The sequence below is a fragment of the Ciona robusta genome, chromosome 6 (genome assembly GCF_009617815.1).
Source record: "Ciona robusta chromosome 6, ASM961781v2".
In the NCBI taxonomy this organism is placed as follows: Eukaryota; Metazoa; Chordata; class Ascidiacea; order Phlebobranchia; family Cionidae; genus Ciona; species Ciona robusta.
This window is the reverse complement of record NC_143240.1, coordinates 119,502-140,292: the sequence shown is the minus strand read 5'-3', so window position 1 is coordinate 140,292 and position 20,791 is coordinate 119,502. Positions and strand designations below refer to the sequence as shown.

At 32.5% G+C, this 20,791-nt stretch overlaps 4 protein-coding genes across 4 annotated transcripts; all 4 read left to right on the top strand.

Moving 5' to 3' along the window:
* Positions 1-48: 48 nt before the first annotated feature.
* Positions 49-1,990, top strand: LOC149734577 (mediator of RNA polymerase II transcription subunit 18-like). Its single transcript, XM_089879651.1, has one exon. The coding sequence runs from the start codon at positions 344-346 to the stop codon at positions 986-988; it is 645 nt and encodes a 214-aa protein (XP_089735777.1). The 5' UTR covers positions 49-343; the 3' UTR covers positions 989-1,990.
* A 36-nt stretch (positions 1,991-2,026) lies between these two features.
* LOC149734576 (beta-secretase 1-like) lies at positions 2,027-7,807 on the top strand. The gene is made up of 8 exons (XM_089879640.1): positions 2,027-2,233; positions 2,589-2,825; positions 3,709-3,887; positions 4,366-4,567; positions 5,240-5,413; positions 5,763-5,933; positions 6,251-6,340; positions 6,806-7,807. The coding sequence occupies exons 1-8, from the start codon at positions 2,027-2,029 to the stop codon at positions 6,944-6,946; spliced, it is 1,401 nt and encodes a 466-aa protein (XP_089735766.1). The 3' UTR covers positions 6,947-7,807.
* Positions 7,750-10,315, top strand: LOC149734575 (uncharacterized). Its single transcript, XM_089880203.1, has 6 exons — positions 7,750-7,768; positions 8,103-8,183; positions 8,391-8,481; positions 8,569-8,759; positions 8,817-9,040; positions 9,219-10,315. Exons 1-6 carry the CDS (start codon positions 7,750-7,752, stop codon positions 9,432-9,434), a joined length of 822 nt encoding a protein of 273 aa, XP_089736329.1. The 3' UTR covers positions 9,435-10,315.
* Positions 10,316-11,664: 1,349 nt separating this feature from the next.
* Positions 11,665-20,690, top strand: LOC149734574 (uncharacterized). The gene is made up of 13 exons (XM_089879655.1): positions 11,665-11,819; positions 11,888-12,697; positions 13,140-13,284; positions 14,079-14,166; positions 14,589-14,665; positions 15,077-15,114; positions 15,552-15,601; positions 15,976-16,022; positions 16,369-16,480; positions 18,408-18,562; positions 18,932-19,115; positions 19,491-19,597; positions 20,144-20,690. The coding sequence occupies exons 2-13, from the start codon at positions 11,968-11,970 to the stop codon at positions 20,325-20,327; spliced, it is 1,917 nt and encodes a 638-aa protein (XP_089735781.1). The 5' UTR covers positions 11,665-11,819; positions 11,888-11,967; the 3' UTR covers positions 20,328-20,690.
* The last annotated feature ends 101 nt before the right edge of the window (positions 20,691-20,791 follow it).

The following is a 20,791-nucleotide window of genomic DNA, read 5'->3' as shown; positions in this document are numbered from 1 at the left end:
AAAACGATGCTGACACAGTCAATTCGTATTCGTATACTATATACCAGAACTACCTTATGTTCATGTTTATAAGCAGGTACCTTATAAGCAGGTTTTAGCACTTCGAAATATTTTGCTATAGCTAGTATTTCGACTGGTAGTTTTAATCTTATTCCTCATACGTCATATTTGATACTTATATACCACTTTTCCTTTTGTGCCGTGAAAACTCTTATTAAAAATTTGCTTTAAAACGTGCGAAAAGTTGCTTTGGGTATCGGTTATTCACATATCACCTTTGGATTATGTTTATAGGTTGCGGTTGGATTGCATTTAACTGTGGCTTTGAACAGTTAGTGGCATAATGGTAGATGCTGCTGATTATCAACCGTTGTCGGGAGATGCTCCTGTAATTGCGAACATGCAGGAGTTTTTCTTGCAAGGAAGTGTTCTTGATACTTGTGTTGATAAAATACACGAAAGATTGCAAGGTTTATGCGACAATGTCTCACCAGAAGCATTTACAGACCATGAGCGAACCTATGTTATGAGAAACACAACATCGAACATGCCAATAACAGTTAAAGCATGTCAGTCCCTTGTAGATAAATCTGCAGTACCATGGCAGATCAAATACATGGGAAACACTGATGTTGGTGACCGCACCAAGAGTGCTATGATAAGAAGCAGTGTTTCGGTTGCAGTTTCAAAAGATCCATCTGAGTTTCTTGAGGACCTTGGATTTGTTCTACAATTTGAAGTTATTTTAAAAGGATATTTTTATCGCAAAGGTCGCTTGAAAATAACTGTTGCAAAGCTATCAGGTTCGATAGATCCAAATAAACACGAGGCAGGAAATATGTCTCATTTGATTGAAGTAAGCGCGCTTGCCTCACCACTTGATGAATCTGCTGGAGACGAAGTTCGTATTTTTTCACAATTTCTTCGCCCAATCGTCTTTTTAGATAAAGTAGATGTCAGGAGGTTACAACAAAAAACCGCAAACTGATGAGTGATGTGTATTGATTGTGTTTTTTTTCATTTTTTTATCGCAAACCTAAAATCATCAGTTTAGTTTATATGACATAATTCTATTTTTTTGTAAGCATACAATAATTTAAATTTTAAGTTGCAAAAATTTGTTGATTACTTAAAGTTCAATGTAAAAAATTACTTATGTGTTTGTGTTTATACAGTGCTCTGAGATATTTAAATTCAACAGCTTAAATATTAGGAATAATAATATTAAATATTAGGAGTGGGACCTAATTTGAAAAACTGTAAAAACTATTTACAACATTTTGTAAGTTCACAAACTTTTGCCATCTTTTTTCGTTTGCAGATAAATATCAATTCTGCTCACAGTTTAAGATATACGAATATGAACTTTTTTTAATGTTAATAAAATGTACTGCCTCCAGTGGTTGCTACCAGTTCTGCTCCTGCCGTGCCCAGCCAACCCTGCTTTATATTGGAATCACTTTATGTTTCTTGGACTCTATTTAACATCGTTTTACGTGAAGCACAGACCTTGCATCATCTGCTCACTCGTCTTCTTCATCACAATGTTCATGATATCCTACAGTAACTGCCACTTGTTTATATTCCGTATGTTCAACGAAGATTGTGCAAATTGTGAATTCTCAGAAGTAGACGTGACACTGGATATAATACACGCTGTTTAAGTTTCTGCTTCAATTTTGGTTAAAGTTTTTGCTTTGAGACATGTGGCATTGAAAAAAAGATTCACAATTAATATTGATTTCCTTAATCTAATTCCATCAGCCATCACATACAATACTCTAGCTTGGCGATGCGTTGTTTTTATACTTGATTTATAAACGCTAATATTAGATGCTGCTTTATGTTCTTAATTTACAATTAAACAGCCATGTAATGTTAAACAATACATGTTTGTATGTATTATATTTATTACTGTTGTTTGGTAATTAGAAGTGAGTATTTCTCATTTTAAATACTTTTCGTTTCATAGTTCTTTTTAATATTGCAGTATTGGATTTAAGTTATTTCACTTTGTTGGAGTGAAATGGAATTTAATTTTGGTAATTTATTGTTCATGGCTGTGCTTTTATGTATGGGTGATGCAAAAATAAGAATTCCACTTCGATATAAAAGAGCATCAGCAAATAATTTGAAAGGAACAACCGTCACTGGTTATTACATTACAGTGAACCTTGGAACACCACCACAAACATTTAATGTCATAGTTGATACTGGAAGCAGCAACTTTGCTGTAAGTTAAACCTTAGTTTTTACTTCTTTGTGATTTTTTTCCTAAAGTTAATTATTGGAGTTTAAAACTATGGATTAAAATCTTGAAATTTACAACATTCAGTTCTTTGCTTTGAATTAACATGAATCTAGGAATTATGTGTTTGTAATTATAGAAAGCAGATTATACCTCATGTGTTTAATAAGATTATGGATAAATAGCAGCCACACTTTGTTTAAACTCAATGTATTATAAATAAATGTTTAAATGATATAGTGATTTAATGAAGGTTATGCTGTATATTTATTATTTCATATTAGCTAGCCCTGAACTGTTCATAGTATATAAGTAACCTAATTTTTTTTTACCCATGTAGGTATCTGGGACAAAAACTTCATTTTCGGACTCGTTTTATAACAAAGCATTGTCCAACACCAGCATAGACACAACATTACCAACTGTAGATGTCCATTATACTGAGGGTTGGTGGAAGGGAAACATCGTCAGTGATTTGCTCACAATACCATCAGCCAACCTTATTCAACCTGTGAGGGTTCATGTAGCTGATATTAGTAAAACTAAAAACTTCTTCATAAATGAATCACAATGGATTGTAAGTAAATATTATTTAACGTTAGATATTTATATTCATCACTTATTTATCGTTGAATAGATGAGTTAAACAACAGTATTGTATTATGCCTGTGCATCGTATGCAGTAGCTTTCAACACCTTGTGCATGCTTTATACAACGAATAGTTTATGATGATTTGTTCCTGTTTAACTGGCAATTTGGACAAGTCATTTGTAAAAGTTAGTTGCAATTTTCTGCAAACCTTTTTAATAGTTTATGAGGAAGCCTCCAAATAGGTTCAAGTTATTAAGATAAGGGAAACAAAAAAAATAGGTGTAAGATATTAAAGAACTTTTCACAGCCTCATCCAGCAATGATGTTTAGTGTATTCTTTCTTAGCCACTTCATTTATTTACTCTTTTAATCTTGTTATACAAATTTACAGAGTTACAGGGTTTATTATACCATTATACGCACCGTTTATAAAATACAGGTATATATATAATATATATTTATACTCTCACTGCTGTATACTATAGTGGGGTGGGGGAAGATGGGACACGTTTAGCACATAATATCTAAATATACTGACCCTGGTTTTAAAATAACACCAGTCTATTGGAGTCGCTAGGAAATGGTTTTTGTAAAATTTTGATTTTTCTTTGTTTACTACCAAATGGGACTTGAAAATAAAATTAAAAAGTGCCTCTTCTCCCCCCTGCCCTGCTTTGTATATATTTATACCCTCAGTCTCACTACCCCCCCAATTTTTTAGTGATTTTTATTTTGAAATGTAGGGATCAGGTTTCCGGAATAGTAGATGTCATAAAATGCAAGTGTTGAACATCTCTATAATTATGTAGCTTATGGCCTATGTTGTATGGTGCCAGTAGTTATTATAATTAATTTCCTCATTTTTTAGGGTATTCTTGGACTTGCATATTCAAGTCTAGTACTTCCAAAGAACGGAGGTTTATGGTCAGTGATGCATGATATTGTTGAACAAACAACACTTGAAGATATTTTGTCAATGCAACTTTGTTCAACCCCTACAAGAGATGAAACCCAAGGTGTATTATTATTCGGTGAATGGGACAGAAGGTAGCATATATTCTAGAACATACCTGAAGATATTATAAATGTTAGTAACGAATAAGATATTAAGGCCATGGTATACACTACTACAGTATACAGACCACCTGCAATCACCAGTCTAAAGGAAAAGTGTATTCAATTAATTGTAACTCTATTTCTTCATAAATACAAGTTTTTTTATGTTTGGTGTTTTGTTTATTAACACTAAAGCCCATTGTTTATTAACACTAACAGTACTGTTTATGTAGGAACATATTAAAGATGTACTGTACAATATAAGTCTTATACCTTAAATTGTTAATATTACTTGAAACATTGTTTTTACCATAATACCATGTCATTAATATTATATTGTAGAACTGGGTAATTAGCACATAGTTGTTGGCATCTATTACAATTGGAAAGCAATGTCTTATTTTTCCTGAATTTGATTCCCCTTTAATTTTATCAAATATATAACCTTTACAATGACATTACTCTTCAGTCTTGCAACTGGTCAAATATACTGGACACGAATAGTAAAGCAGTGGTATTATGACATCTTAATCACTGGTTTAAAAGTTGGTGACACAATGATTGAAGTTGATTGTGAAGAATTAAACAATGATCGTACCATCGTGGATAGTGGGACAACTAACTTAAGGCTTCCACAAAAAGTTTACAAGCTAGTGGTTAGCGTGATTAAGGTGGGAGTGTTTCTTATTTTAACACTTTGGTTGCTTTTGCGCCAGTGGATGAGTTCGATGAATGCCTACTACAAGTTCGATAAATGTCAGTAGTGCTGTTATATTTTAATATCTCTGCTTCTTTTTTAAATAGTTAATTGTTTAAGATTTATTATGATGTCATCAATTTTATAATGACGCTATCAAAAAAAATAAAATATGATTTTGAAGATAATTTTATACTGCACAAACTTCCCAAAAAGTTTTGGTATAGCAGCTAGCTGCTATGCTTTGCTTGCAAAATCCAATCAAGTAAGTAGTAAGAAAATTGAAAAAGAATCTCGTAATCAAATGGTTGACCAGTCTTTTAAAGCGGGGGTTTCCACACGGTTTTCCTTGCAGTGTTTTTTGTTGATTGCGATAGTAGAAGCCACACAGGCAGACTTTCTATCACTCTATTTTTGTTTTGGCTAGTTTTTCAATGTTGCTTTTTATTGAGTGTGATTAATATGATTTAATGATTTACATATAACTATTTAAAAATGTAGAAATTTTTAATTAATGGAGCAAAGGGTTCATATTCTTACAAAAATATTTTACAATAAGTATCTTTATTGTGACAATATGTAAAAGAGAACACAGACCAAAACATAGATTTGATGATCCAAGGTTTTATTTTTTTAAATATTCCAGACAAAACTTGTAAAAGATGATTTTGATGACGATTTTTATGATGGAACAAAAATGTTTTGCACAAGTGAACCAAATGTTTTGTTTTCCTGGTTTCCTAATCTTTCCATATTTCTTCCATCAACCGAAGCAAACAAAACCATTGAACTGACTGTGTTTCCACAAAGTTACCTCCAGGTATTACATTGTTTAACTAGATTTAAATATTGGTGTTTAAACACCGGCGCTGTGTAAAATAGGATATAGGTTTTTTTATTATATGATTACTACCTCATTGAACGGAAATTAGAATGTCTCTTTGTTGACAAAAGAGTTTTTTAGAAATAAATACAATACATCACAGACACGACTTTACCACTGCTAAGAATGCTTCACCAATTAATTACCCATATCAATTTATTTTTGGGTATCCAGCCAGATGTTTAAATTTTTTTTTACAATTAGACCAAATAACCATTAAGATTTTGTTTTAAATTTAGGTTTAACTTTTAAATTCAATATTGCTAAATAAAATTTTTTAATTTAGTTGACAGAAGGTTCGGTGACTGAAACTTTATTGGGAAGATCTTGTTACAAATTTGCTATTTTTCCTTCAACAAGTGGATCAGTGTTAGGAACCGTGGTCATGGAACAATATTATGTTGTGTTTGATCGTGGTAACAACACAGTCGGTTTCGCAACTTCCAAATGTGCAGTGGTAAGCTGAACTTAAAGCTAGAACTCAGCAAACGTACGGCTGCTTTTAAGCAGACCTGTTTTAACAAACTCTTTAAGACAGTTATTCAAATTAAAATTGTCAAGTCCAGGTTTTATAATACAAAATGAATTTAAAATAAAACCTGAAAGTTGGTATATATGTTGTATAATCTGTAATGTGAGTTTGGATATCCAATTAATTTGATCTTCCCTATTTCATTCTAAGAGTTGGTATATAGGCTATAGTATAATATATATATAGTATGTTAAGAACTTAAGATATATTATCCAGAAATGATAAACATATTAATAATCCAGCTACCAAGCACTTCAATCCAAATAAGAAATGGTTGGATTAATTCAACAAGTTGTCAATATATTTCACATTCAGTTAAATCTCCATTAACCGTAAGTAGTGAAGACTCATTTATAATTATGTATAGAATAAAATAAACGTTATTTTATTCTTAACTGCTCTAAACTAAGCGCAGGCTTCTAGACAAAGAAAATTGATTTAGGGTTTGCCACTGCAAGCCTAACCATAGCGGGCATACCGCGTACGTGTTCTTGGCCCATGGCATTCTTCTAGTGCTCCCTTATATGTTGTTTAAATCCATGCACAAAATATATAATAATGACTTGATTTACACCCATTTAAGAACCTAAAAGATAACATACCATATTAGCAGTAAAATAAAATTAAAGATCTATATGTTTTAATAACATATACTTAGTTAGTAAGTATTTTTGTTGAGAAATTAAACAAGGGATTTATGATATTAAAATTTCAATTTATCTGAAGTAAAACAAGCACTTGTATTTTAATGTCTGGTTGTCTGATAAGTTTATTGATTACATATATATGTTTTACAGTTGGCAGCATACATTGTGTTGGGATTATTTTGTATTTGTCTTCTGCCAGTATGTTTCCTTATTGCATATAATTTCTTTCGCAAAAAATCACCAGGTATTGGGTGCTGCAGTGGTAGTTATAATCAACTCAATGATACTTAGAATTTCAGTTTATTATGTTTGTGTTATTAAAAGTGCAGTGAAATTTTATTTTATTTTAGTATGTACAATATTTTGTTTATTTGTTAAGCATTTTTTAATCATAGTACGCAACATTTTTAGGTGTAATACAGCTATTTCGGCAAAATTATTCGACAGTTCAGCCGATGTAACTTTTTCTTTATTTTTGAACTTCCATTTTTCATGCACAAATTAGAATTGCCAAAACAGCTGTTTAGCCGTTTAGGAGTTATACAATGTTAATATTATGAAATTTTTAATGTGAATCATGTTGGAGTGAAATGATATGCACCTATAATACTATGTGAACAATAAGATTAACATTGGTTTATTTTTTAGGCATACCCTGTCGCCTATATTAATATTTAGTCGCAGTTTAGTTTTTATGTGTTAAAGATTTTGTGCATATATAATATTTTTATTATTCCTATTTTAATATTGAAAATTGATCTTACAGATATTATTTTTCTATAAGTTTTTTAAATCGTTTAATGAATTTATGTATTACTGTATGTCTGTATAGTAGTATAACATGTTTCCCTTTTATTAAAATGTGTCATTTTATTAGGCGCTTACTCATTTTATTCAATTTTTAAATTTCATATTAAAATTTCTATAATATTTCATTGTTCTTTTTCTGTTTCTGTAACTAATGCTCTGTACACAAGCTTATTTAGCCCAAATATTTCCATTCTTGGTTTGGCTATTACATATTACACGAATTCCCATATTTAGCGTGATCGTATAACATAACATTATGACGGCAATTGCTCCAGTTGTTCATGATGGGTCGAGAGTCCAACGGTCTATACTAACTTTGGTCCAGTCATACATGCACTAAAATGTAACTTACTTCATACTCGCGTGATAGAAAAACGTTATAATACGGGTGTTTATACACCTCTTGCCAGCTTACGAGTTGCCGTGTACGTTGCTTTGTGACTAATAATTTGGACAACCCGTTAGTAACCATTGGTTTAAAGCAATTGCCGTTAAGTGTCCTGCCAAAGGACACATATGCCCACAATGTTAGCAGCGACCTTATATTACAATCAGAAACAAGTACTAGACAAAACCAGCGCTCACACAAAGTGTTGTACATTTACAAAATAATAAAAGTCATACATCCGAACCACAGATGTTCGTTATTTCGAAGAATGTAGTTCAATTTCTTACGACGAACACGACGATATATTGAACCGAACAAACAGTTCAAAAGGTTCGTTAACTGTAGAGACTTTATTAGAATAGTTATGTGTCACTTCATTGCCTGAAACAACATCTACAATGAAACTGCTTGCTGGTTTTTTTATTTGCTCGTTTGTCTGTTACGCCAGTTCAAGTAAGAATATTTAAGAACTTATTATTACGTTTGCACAGTATAGGCGTGTATATATACAATTTGTTTATATATTGTAACACGTAGGTAGTGCTCAGAAACCGATTGTGCATACCGGCATTTACGAAACCTCGTCAAGATCGGAGATTTCAGATGAATTTCACCACATTTTTTACAGGTGAGATTATGCGTAAGAATCTGGCAGTAAAATCGTCCTTTTTAAGTAGGCTAAAACACATGTTAGAATTCACGCTTGTATATATAGACGGTGTCTGAATTCGATTCCAAGTTACGTCTACGCCACAGCGAAACCAAGCAATCATACTAAGCCCCACCAGTTCAGAGTAACTGTGATCGAAATATTTCAAAGCAGTGTGATGATAAAAGTTACACGAACTGACCAGGCATCAGGGTGGGATACTTTGGACTTGAAAATAAAATGGACTTTGTACATTGGTAAGTTGCTGCTAATACATAACTCCCAGTACAATAACATCGAAAATATTTCTGCAGATAATGGCACTGGATACAGACAGCACTTCATATGGCTGCCCTACCATTCCGGAGATTACATATGGGATAAATATGGTACATCAGATTTTTGCAATTCTTTGAATGGCAAACTTGTTGACGTCGAAAACAAAGAGATGTATGACGTCATATACAAATACATGGAATCTACATTTACTTCCGAATTCCACTACGTTCAATCCTGGTTTGCAATGACTTATGACGGGGTAGGCTGAAGCACGGCCTACTAGAGATATCTCAATAAAAGTCATTACATCGATATCTCCAGTAGGCCGTGGCTGAAGTTTTTAGTGTTTATAGTTGTATTAGTCGAGCTATAACAGCACGGCCTAATGGAGATATCTCTAGTAGGCCGTCACTAAAGACATTTTAATCCTTAAACAGAATGCTACCATAACTCAAAGCAACGGTCGACCTGGTTATAATGGTGATTGGGCTTACAATTTTCCTAACACCGGCGACCCTACGTGGACCAGTGTCGGTATCAGGGTAGGAATGCAGCCTCATACTCGTGGACACGGTGGTATGTGGAATTGGGCTCCTACAGCTGCAGGTAGCACCCAGGCACCTTTGTGTGTTTACAACACAACAACTGATTAAATAACTTTTCTGTATAATTGTTATATCGTCTTGGTTTATACGCTTGATGTGAATAATAATTATTATTCTCTGTATACATATAGTAGTATATGGGAGAAGACGGGTCACCTTCAGCACATAATATCCAAATACCGTGTTTCGAGCAACCAACGGTCTATGGGAGCCGTGGGGATACGGTTTTATAATTCTTTGAATACACTTTGGCTACTACCAAATTGAACGAAAAATATGATAAAAAAGTGTCCCATCCTTCCCCACCCTACTATAATAATTATTATACTCTGCATATATATTTAACACGTGTGTTATAATTAAAATACAGTCTTTTTGTAAATCATCATTAATTTCAACACTAAACTAGTAGCCGCATAATTAAAACGTTGCTTATTTTGGTCGGTAGATTTTGACTGTAACTACTGTAATAAGTAATGCAGAGGATTTTAGTCGGCAGACTAAACATGAAAATATACACCGCCAACTAAAACGCGATAGCCATAGTGAACCCTGGCCGACCAATTTTAGTCGGTGGACCAGAATACCAACACTGATCTCTTTGGCACCTTTAACCAAATGCATGCGGCCACAATAACAAATAACTGAAAACTTACAAAAGCGAACGGAGAGGTAGTAACGGTAAAAGAACAGTTATTAAACAGTACGCTTGTTAATAATAAACAAAAAGAATGTTTTAGATAAAAGGCGTGACCGTTACACTCTACCGAAAATACAAGATAAATTAAGTAAACAACATTTAATTAAACATATGAAAGTTCTAATTGGAAGAAAAATGAGTGTGAGGACATAATCCGTACAATGGGGGCAGTCGGCCTTAAAGAAGATTGATCCAAAGATTGGAGCATGCAAAACAAAACCCCCCAAAATGAATTCATCAAAGTTTACAATAAACAGCTTTGAGTGCACACTTTGAGTGTAAGATTTAGAACAAGTTCATTACATTAATACACGCATGGCCATGATACACGCCATAGCTTAAAGAAACATGAAAGTATATTGCTGTTTTAGTTGCGAGTCGATTGTTTGAAATATGATTGACCATAGTTTAATCATAGATAATACGTATATATATATATGTATTATGTATGGTTTAATATACACCTCTTTATTAAACCATAGTTAATAAGAATAAAGGGTTTAGCATTAAGTTGACATGAACCATACTTTTAGTATTTCTCATCATTTTTTTTTGATTTGATGAGGACGTTCCACAAAAATAAAGAGGTTTTTATTTCTATGGGACGTTCACGCAAACCAAAGAAGCGCGAGTTGGGACTTCCCCTTGCGTTGTTTGAACAAACGCAAGTCATACGAATTAACGTGACGAAGCATGTCTTTCATCAATTTAAAAATTAATTTTTGAGACAACTGCCTAACTTTTAATAGAAATTATGCAGCAGGTATCAGTGATACCCATTGAGCATTTTTCAGGGCACCAGCTAAAGGAATACCGAGAGTCTGAGAGCAAAGCAGTTTTTAATCGATTCATTTTTTTATTTAGATATTTGTTGATCATCTATACGCAAGTGATGCAGTGCAATAGACTTGCAGCTCAAAATGTATATGCATTATTATTATTATTATTTAGTTCTGACCATAAGTGGGTTTATTTAACTTTATATCCATATTTTATATTCTGCATTATGCCCTGCTATTATGGAATTAAAAACACATGGGACTATACAAAGAAGACGGAAAATTTTTTCCGCTAGAGGCGGTAATTATTTAAATTAAAAAATACGAAAAAACGAACAAAACAGCACTACAAAGTGTTAATAAGTGTAAAACAAATTAATTAAATAATAAAAATAACTTTCCAAATACATAAAACACTAGTAAGAACATATTTCCCACATTAGGTCGGTTATATACGCTCTTTCGTTGTGTTTACTGTTGTCGAGTCTATGGTGTAGCGGTTTGCGTGCGGTCGTAAAGTCTATTTGTTTCATTTTTACCGGGTTCGAGTCCCGCACAGTGGAATACTTTTTTTTATCTTTTTTTTCAATTTTTGTTTGTTTGACGAGTTTGGGGTTAGGAGTTAGGGGTTAGGGGTTAGGGGTTAGGGGTTAGGGGTTAGGGGTTAGGGGTTAGGGGTTTATATCTTATGTGTATAAACCGTGAAACTAACTGCTCCCCATAAAATAGAGAAACGAATTTGCATCGCCTCCTAGCGGAAAAATTTTTCCGTCTTCTCTGTATAGCTCCATGTATTAAAAACTTAGTAGTTTATTCTGTGACAATATTATTTGTCTATTTCACAACAAAACATATTTTGAATTTCCACAAGAGTTTAGGGTATTACCCATTGTGCTTTTTGTTAGAACAAAACCAACTTGTTTTTTGCAAATTTTGGAATAATTGAGTTTTCAGGTGAGTTTGAATAGTTGTTTCATGTACATCACTTCTTTCTATGTTTATTAACACTTTTTTATTTCAAGGAAAAGAGATGTGAAAAAAAAAACAGCTCATCAGTAGAAGAAAGTTTCATTAATTTAAGTGTGGAAGGTACTTGTGTACAATGCAACATGATGTGCCATTAGATACTCCATATACAGTCGTTGACTTCAATGAAAATGGAGGCACCATAGAGAGGAATGTTCACCTCGTACATGGCGAAACAACACAATTTGTTGAAGACGTTCAACAAGTTCTATGTTCAAGTGCAAATATAAATTCTCTTATTGACAGAGATGTCAGTGCAATTACTAATTTACCTTCAATGCAAAGCAGAGATTCCACTCCAGTCATAACACCTTCAGGGTATTGTCAACCATCTGCCGTCACTGACACTGTGCAATCTACTAATGCTGCTTCTTTACCTATTCTTGAAAATATATTAAATCCCAACAGTGCTGTGAATGAACCGCAACAAATCAATGACAGTTCAGATGACCTACTTAAAATGATGTCTGCTATGAGCATAAGCAGTGGAACACAACCAACTGTCTTACATTTAAATAAATCGGAGGATAAAGTGTCGGATGGTCCATTATTATCAAGTTCCTTAATTTCAGAAGATGGAAGCATATCAAGTGGTAATGATTCCCCATCCACTGTTGTTGCTGATGATATTAACTTCTACGCAAAACAGTTGGATGAATTTAAAGTTTCAAATGCACTTCACTCAACAACAGATGATCAAGATTATAATGCGAGTGAAAAACAAACAGATCTCGCTACAGATGATGTTCATGTTGTGACTGTGGAGGGTGTGGAAGGAAAACTTACTGAACCATCTTTTGATGAAGGTGTGTATACGAAGGAAGTTGAATTATATTTATATATTTTTTAACTTAATAATACTAGGGGCAAGTTAACATAAATTTTAAGGTAGTAATAATGGCATTACTAAGTAATAAACAGAGAAAGTTAATAAAAACAAAAAGTGAGAAATGGAGCATAAAAAAAAGGTTCTATAATTTTTAGTTTTGCAAGTTGCAACCCCTTGTGTTGGGTCCGCAAACGTTTGAATCTGCTTTTTTAACAATCTCACAAAAGTAAAATTCTTCCTTATTCAGTTACATATGTATGCATTTAGCTAAAGCAGGGACATATTTAGTATTAAACAAAGAAAGGCATCTAATCCTCTGCTCTACACATGCAGAATATAAGCTGTGAAATATAAATTTCTTTTTAATCTGCGCAATATAAATATCTTGAATATGAATTTATCAAAATACAAAATTACAGAAAGCAATGAATTAAAATATAATTACGATGATGAAAAATGTTCATTTACTGAAATAACATCAACTGAGAATGATATCATTGGATATGAGATTGGAAGAAGTGATGACATCATAGCACCAAGTGAAATGACCATTAGTAGAAGTAAGTGTCAAGTGATATTTTCACTATTGTACATTGTTATCTAATAGAACTTTTTTAGGCCTAAAAACGTAATTTTGTGCATTAACATTTATTTCAGACCACCGCTTTTATCTTTCACTATTGTACATTGTTATCTAATAGAACTTTTTTAGGCCTAAAAACGTAATTTTGTGCATTGACATTTATTTCAGACCGCCGCTTTTATCTTTCACTATTGTACATTGTTATCTAATAGAACTTTTTTAGGCCTAAAAACGTAATTTTGTGCATTGACATTTATTTCAGACCACCGCTTTTATCTAAGGACTAAGTCTATTTATTTTAAAAGTTTTCTTATAAAAATATATCCGTAAGATGACAAGTGACAACACATGTCTGGTGTGGCACAGTAGTTCAGCATCCTGGCACACACAGTTTAAAATGTGTTTAACAAGTAAGTCTCATTGCTTATATATTTATATTTATTTTAATCACTTGTAGAACCATAAAATATTTTAGGGGGTGGTTATAACTTACGAGGAAAAGAAATTCAAAATTTGTTTTGATGGTTATTAAATTGTGACTAATAAAATCTCTAAATGTTATACAATGACTATGCCACTCGGTGTGCGCAAAATTCTTTGTAATGAGATGTGTTAGACTTAAAGTATTATTATTAGAATCGAAATGTAAAAATTTAAATGTGCAAAATATGCATTTCAAACAAAATAAAACAAGCGGTTGGGACTTGGAAGCTTATGATTAGGGATTAGAAAGTTTAGCATTGCGTTGACATGGACCATACTTTTAATAATAAAGCACATGTTTATCCATCATTGCAGAAGTTGAATCCGACACTGATACAATAGCTTGGGATGAGTTTCAAAACAAGGAACTTATAAAACATGTAAGCTTACTTTACTCACTTTACTCATCCTATTTAATTTTTTCTAAACTACTAAGTTACTGTGTCTTGTAAGTATGAATATGCAGAATGGTTATCAGTATCATCATTATATTAGCGCGCCTGGCTCTAACCCAGAGGTTGCGAGTTTAAGGCTCACCGTTATCATTGTGGGAGTATGACTTGTGTCCTTGGGTAAGACACTTAACGGCAATTGCTTAAATTCAGTGGTCACTACTAAAAATTTAAAAAAGTAACATTCATGGTAACTTGTAAGCTGGCACGATGTGTAGAAAACTGAACACCTGTGTAATAAGTACTAACAACTGTCATTTTCTGGCCCCGCGAGGTAGAGCAAAATATATTCATCCTAAAATGCTCAATGCAAAATGTAAATGTGGTTATTCTATTTCTATTTTACCCAGGTATCCTCAAGTGAATGTGAACTACTTGAGCAATCATTATATGTTCAGTTTGACCCTTTGTTAAAACAATCTCCAATGTAAGTTTAAATAAAATACTGTTAAAATAACTGTATGGTCAGATTTTTAGTGACCAAAATTTAAGCTGACCAGATTTTTAATGTTTAATATCGGACAGAGTTAAAGAACTGGCTCAGAAAAGAATCTGTGTTCTATCTAAACCTGCTTTTTAACTATCTACTAAAAAAATCGTTTTACATACTGTATGCCTAACCGCATTGTTATTTTTTTTATTAATTGTGTATGGGGAGCTAAACAAAGATAATTTGGATTGAAGTTAGAGTTCTCTAGGAGTGTAAGTAAGGTAAACACAAATCTTTGTTGTGTAAGATTTGGTTACTTTCAACTTTGTGACACTATGTACTTGCATTTTACTAATCATTATCAATTATCACATCTGTGTTTATTTTTCTCATGTTTAAATCTTACAGGGAAAAAGATCCCAAATTGGAAGATTTACAAAATAAAGGTAATTACTATTCATTACATCATTGAACAACACAATCTACTATTTATTTTACGCTAGCTTTGTTAAATATTTACATTGGAGAGAAAGGAAGACATTCCATTGTTATACAAGTGCCTTGAAAAGGTAGTGTGTTATTTGTTCTCAACTCCAGTGTGTTATTTGTTCTCAACGAACAGAAATTTAAGTCGCACACTACTCACTGTGGTGTTATGTCTAGTGTTGAGTTGTATTTCTGTAGTGTCTGAAATCATTTTAACAGCTTCGAAATAAATTTTTCGCTTATGAGTATATTATATGAACTATTGCTGTCAGGCGGACAAACTGTTTAAAAGAGCGCTATAAATTTAAATATGATTTAACACCTTTTATATTTCTTAATTTTTTAATACTGTGAGTGTGCGACCAGTACTTTAAAGTCTCCTTTATTCTATACATAGGGACAGTGTTACTATCATGTGGTGACAATGCATTTGCTGCGACTAATCAGGTAATTTAGATGTTTCAAGTTTGTTTAATGTTAGTTTGATATACTAGTTAGAGGACACTTAGTTTTTGATGAAATAAGTTACTTACAGTTGGAAGAACAAAAGTATAAGAGAATTTTATTGAAAAAAACAAACAAATCAATTGATTGCAATCTTAGCTTAAGTGTTTTGAAACTAGTGGATAGCCGTTTTTCAACCTTACAGTCAAAGGCATCTTCTCTTATACAAGGTTGCAATCACAATCACATTTTCATTACTTCGATAAAATGCAAAACTATATGAAAGATCTTTTTATATAACATTTCGAAAGTAATGAAATAGACGAAAATATATTTAACATACCTCATGTAAATATAAAATTGAAGTATATTTATAGAAATTAATTGATATCGAAAGTGATGAAATAGAAGACGGTGCTGAAAGGTAAATCACTTAAATAATTAGTTTACCACAAATTGAAATGCTTGTAGACTAAGTAGAGTTGCAATGATTAAATCTATGGCTCAGTTGTTAGCACATCTGCGTCTGGCTTTAAGGGTTTGAAACCTTTGCAGCAAGGCTTCCATTGTGGGCTTATGTGTTCTACACTTATCTGAAATTGCTTCAACCCACTGTTCTCTAATGGGTTGTCCAAAACAAATCATCAATCATTCAAACTAAAACACAGTCCCACGCAACCACATACTATCTGCAATGATTCACCTATGGTTTAAGTGTGTTTGAATTAACAATGAACTTAATTTAACACCTACTATACACGAAACTTTAGAACTTCACCATCTCTTATCACAATAAACATGGATGAATATGAAGTTGATGTTGATGGGAGATCCTCAATCATGATACCTTCACATAAACCAACACATACAACTTTATATGTGGTAGGTTAATTATATTTTGTTGATATAAATTTTTGCAGACTTGCGGATAAGCATAATGAAAATCTACTGTCCCAATTGTTTGTTACCCTAATAAAGGTGACCTAAATAACAAATCAGAAACGCCAGTGTGATAATTAATTTTAGCCATGTTAATAATGTTTTATGTGTATGTAGATATATATATATAAACATATATACATGAAATAATATTAATCATAGTGCATATATATATATATATATATATATATACATATTAATTTAAACATAGTGGTTTGTCATTTAATTATATTTATTTTTCAACTACTACATCTACATGTAATAATCATTGTTGTTCTAATCATAGGCGCCAAGTTTTGCTTCATTCATGGGGTGGCCGGCTATAGTGACGTAAAAATCGTATGACGTAATAATCATTATGACGTCATAGATGACGGCAAATGTTTAGAGCAGCGCTTCATGTGCGAGGACATGCAACACGGCAAAGTATTGTTCAGTGCGCGAATAAGCAACATAATATTAATTGGGTTGCCTTAGCAGATTGTTTATTACAACATAGTAGCGATTGTGACGTGAATTTTCAGGGTCATAATACCAATTGACGCGTTGATTGTTTGCATCACAATAGCGATTGACGGGTTCATTGTAAACCTTGCAAAAGTAAACTAAATGCGCGTGTTTTATGTTTGAGGTCAGTAAAGATTAAAGTAGCTGTGTTTTATTAAACGTTTATATTGGGATTGGCGTATTTGGCCATAATTACACTGCCTTACCAATTGTTTTCTCCCAATCAAAACAGTTTAATGTTGTTTACTGCAGCAACACGTTTGCCGATCGCAATGGGTGTTCCACGAGTACAACAATCTGTACTTACAAAGTTTTAAATGTCATTTTTATGATTGTAAAAATAAGAACGGTCCTCAAACCTTCGTTTTATATTTGCATTTCAATTTTGAAAAAAAACAACGATCTTCCGACGTGCATAAACATTTCACCTTTGATTAGCGAGTGAACGAGATATAATATAGATAAGGATTGCAACATCGTGCGCAATTGGACAGAAGCCAAAAAAACATCGTTTGTTGAAAACACCGCACGAGAACCACAGTTTCATTACGTTGTTTTTCACGAGAATAAATTCACAACGATTGCTTCGCTTGTTAGGTGTGGAATGTATGCTACCGCATGCATTCCTTTATTTCCTATGCCGGCGCAGAGCGTAAAAATGTGACGCTTATACACGATGTTTTGAATTTTGATTGGTCGGGCAGTTAGCACATTCCTCCAGATTGTTATATTATGAAACGTCATAATTAATAGTTACGTTGTAATAGGACAAGTGACAAAACAATTGAACGAAAAAATGTTCCAATTCCAAGCGAAGGAATGTAATATGGAATGCAACGCGTGTGTGTGTGCGTCTTAGCACTTTCTGGCTGCGTGCGTGTCTGCAGAAAAAAGGACCGGTCATGACAGCAAAACAGCCTCCCCTGATAATGCGTAATCAGTTATTCTGACCTCCCCTGGTCCCAGTATAGGTTGGCTTACAACCCAAAGGCATCGCGCGTAATATTTCAGCTTAGTTTTCGGTAATTAAAATAACGTTACGACCACGAATTTGACGTATCACTTTCCAGCCAAAAAATCAAAAATTTTAATTTTTGTCAAATTTTTTTTTTTTTTTTTTTAATTTTTTTTTTAATAAAAAGATCTATGGGGTGGCCAACTGGCCATGCCACCCCAACACCCCGTAACTTGGCGCCTATGGTTCTAATGCATGGCTTTGGGCAAAATATTTAAGTTCATTGGAAGTATGATATTAAGTGTCAAAACACACTGTATAAGTTAACTGCTCTTTAGTAAAGCATTTTGACCTTTAATTGTTCTTTTTAACTGTGTGAATTTATAATGAGGTAAAACTGTTGTGTAGGGTGGGTATGATGAAAGGAATCTGGAAATGGAAGAAGAGATTAAAAATAAGAGGAGAGAGCGAGAACTTGAGGTAGTTAAGAAGGAAGAAGAGTTAAAACAACTTAATAAAGAACTTGATGATCAACCAAGTCATTCCGATGTTGATCAACTTATGTAAGTTTATGCAATTACAAATACCACTAAGTAAACAGCATAAGAATACAAATAGTTTGAGTTTGATCAAAAAAATAAAACATATATATTTAAGAATATATTTTGACAAAAAAATATATTAAAAAAGAACACGCATTTTTTATACCAAATCCCCTCAAAAAATTGTTTTTCTTTAGTAGTTTAGAAACAGAAAAAAAAACGGTCAAAATTTAGTAACACTTTTTCTTTACTGAAATCCCTGGATTGCGGTTTTGACCCCTTTAAAAAAACGCTAATGTTTGATAAAGGTTTTTTTTAGATTTCTGAAGTTTTTGTGCATTAACTAAAATTAAAGTAAAATTTAAAAATAAATATGTTTTAATATTTTAGGAGATTCATTAAAGAATGTGAAAGTGAAGCAAAAGAGGTTTGGGAAAATGTTCAGTTAGATTTGAATGCACATAAACAATTGGTTCATGAGAATACAAGTGATTGTATTTCTTCAAATGAAGTTTTGGAAAATTATCGAAAAAAAGTGAAAAATCTTCTTTCCGTTCTGACTAACAAGATGCAGGTAAATAAATCAAAATTTCCTTTTATAAAACATCAAGCACTTGCAAACAGATCCAGGAATCCAAGTGTGTCTTAGTCATTTAATATCTTACCATAAAATTATTTTCACAAAATTTTGCATCGAACTACACCGTTTTCCATGCATTATAAATGTTCGGATTACAAAACTTTTGGGTAACTTTGTTTTTTATGTATAATATTATGCAGGTGTCCTAAAGATAACTAATAAAACATTTTAAAGGTCACGAGTTTAAGGTCAACAAAATAAGAGAGCTGAAAATTAGTAGCTAAAGCTTAAATTATATGAGCCTAAGGGTTACCAACTGTAGAAGTTGGGAAATGCGATTTTAAATTGACCTTAGATTTTGTATAATAGGTAGAGAACTTGCTTCGAAGCGAACTTGATAAATATCTTCAAATATTTGCTCAAGATCTTCAGGAAGGAAACAGAGTTGAAAGAAATAGTAAAGAAGAACATTTGAAGTAAATAAATAATCATATTTTATACTTTCAGTGCCAACCTGACATAAGCATGATGTGATTTTATTTTTTTTATTGTACTTCCTTTTATACAATATTCAACTGTTTTATAAAAAAATGACTGGATTATGGAAAGACTTAAATATTTAGATCGCTTTACTGCGTGACTAATTGTTTGCTGCACAGTTTTGAATAGGAAAATTTAGATATGTGTTAAAATGGAAGCTTCTTACATTTATTTAAGTCAATTAGTCTTTCTTTACTTTTATTCCAATCTTATATTGAACTAACATTCCACCTATCAAGCGTGGAATAATAATACATAGTTATAAATAATTAACAATTGGTTGTTAAAGGGGCATACCAACGAAAAGTTGTGTTTTGATAGAAATGCTCAAATGTGATCTAAAGGTACCACATTGAAACAACGATACAGCTTTTTTAGAAAAAATGTTATTAGGTTTGTGTAATTCAGGGTGGAAAACCTTGCAATAATTAATTAAATTTAAAAATATAACTGCATCGCTGATCACATTTATTTACATGAAGATTTACAAAAGAGACAAGTGATATGATGGCAATGGAAGATCGTGAGATATTAGCAGTCGAGTCAAATCTTAAAAAAGAAAAATTAGAAGTTGAAGGACTGGAAGTTGAACTAAAGGAAACTCGTCAGAAAAAAGAAGAACTTACAAAAATGTGCGATGACTTAATTGCAGCAGTTGAAAACTAGATTACGAATACTCATAATGGATCATATTTCAACACTAAGTAACAATACACCTCCTTTAACCTGGAAGTGCCTTAACAAAGTTTTATTTTTATGACATAATGCTTGCCTCGCCACAAATTTCTTTATTCACTTCTTTTAAAGTATATATATATATATTATATGTTTCTGCTTATTTATTTTATGTTATATTTCGGTGGTCAAGTGTTATTTTGGTTCAATGTGCTTTTTATTGTTTCAGACATAAAATAATAGCTTGCATCGTTTTAATTAGCAAAGTTGACACCTAACGGCAATTGCGCCAGTGGTCACTAATGGGTTGTCCAAATTATCGGCCATGCATAAAAAATAACAACGTGCAAATAACATACATGGTAACTAGTAAGCTGGCACGATGAGTATTAAAGACGTTTATTCAGTCAAATGCTTTGTGAACTAATATAAGCTCATAGGAACTGTGTCAGCAT

What these genes read in the sequence shown, in the direction of transcription:
- LOC149734577 (XM_089879651.1), top strand. Translation starts at nt 344, where the DNA reads ATGGTAGATGCTGCTGATTATCAACCGTTGTCGGGAGATGCTCCTGTA.
- LOC149734576 (XM_089879640.1), top strand. Translation starts at nt 2,027, where the DNA reads ATGGAATTTAATTTTGGTAATTTATTGTTCATGGCTGTGCTTTTATGT. An exon ending in TTCGGTGAATGGGACAGAAG is followed by an intron (nt 3,888 to 4,365) that starts GTAGCATATATT and finishes ATTACTCTTCAG; the next exon opens with TCTTGCAACTGGTCAAATAT. An exon ending in CAGTTAAATCTCCATTAACC is followed by an intron (nt 6,341 to 6,805) that starts GTAAGTAGTGAA and finishes TATGTTTTACAG; the next exon opens with TTGGCAGCATACATTGTGTT.
- LOC149734575 (XM_089880203.1), top strand. An exon ending in AAAATGGACTTTGTACATTG is followed by an intron (nt 8,760 to 8,816) that starts GTAAGTTGCTGC and finishes ATATTTCTGCAG; the next exon opens with ATAATGGCACTGGATACAGA. An exon ending in TTGCAATGACTTATGACGGG is followed by an intron (nt 9,041 to 9,218) that starts GTAGGCTGAAGC and finishes ATCCTTAAACAG; the next exon opens with AATGCTACCATAACTCAAAG.
- LOC149734574 (XM_089879655.1), top strand. Translation starts at nt 11,968, where the DNA reads ATGCAACATGATGTGCCATTAGATACTCCATATACAGTCGTTGACTTC. An exon ending in TTGTTAAAACAATCTCCAAT is followed by an intron (nt 14,666 to 15,076) that starts GTAAGTTTAAAT and finishes TAAATCTTACAG; the next exon opens with GGAAAAAGATCCCAAATTGG. An exon ending in ATAGAAGACGGTGCTGAAAG is followed by an intron (nt 16,023 to 16,368) that starts GTAAATCACTTA and finishes ACGAAACTTTAG; the next exon opens with AACTTCACCATCTCTTATCA.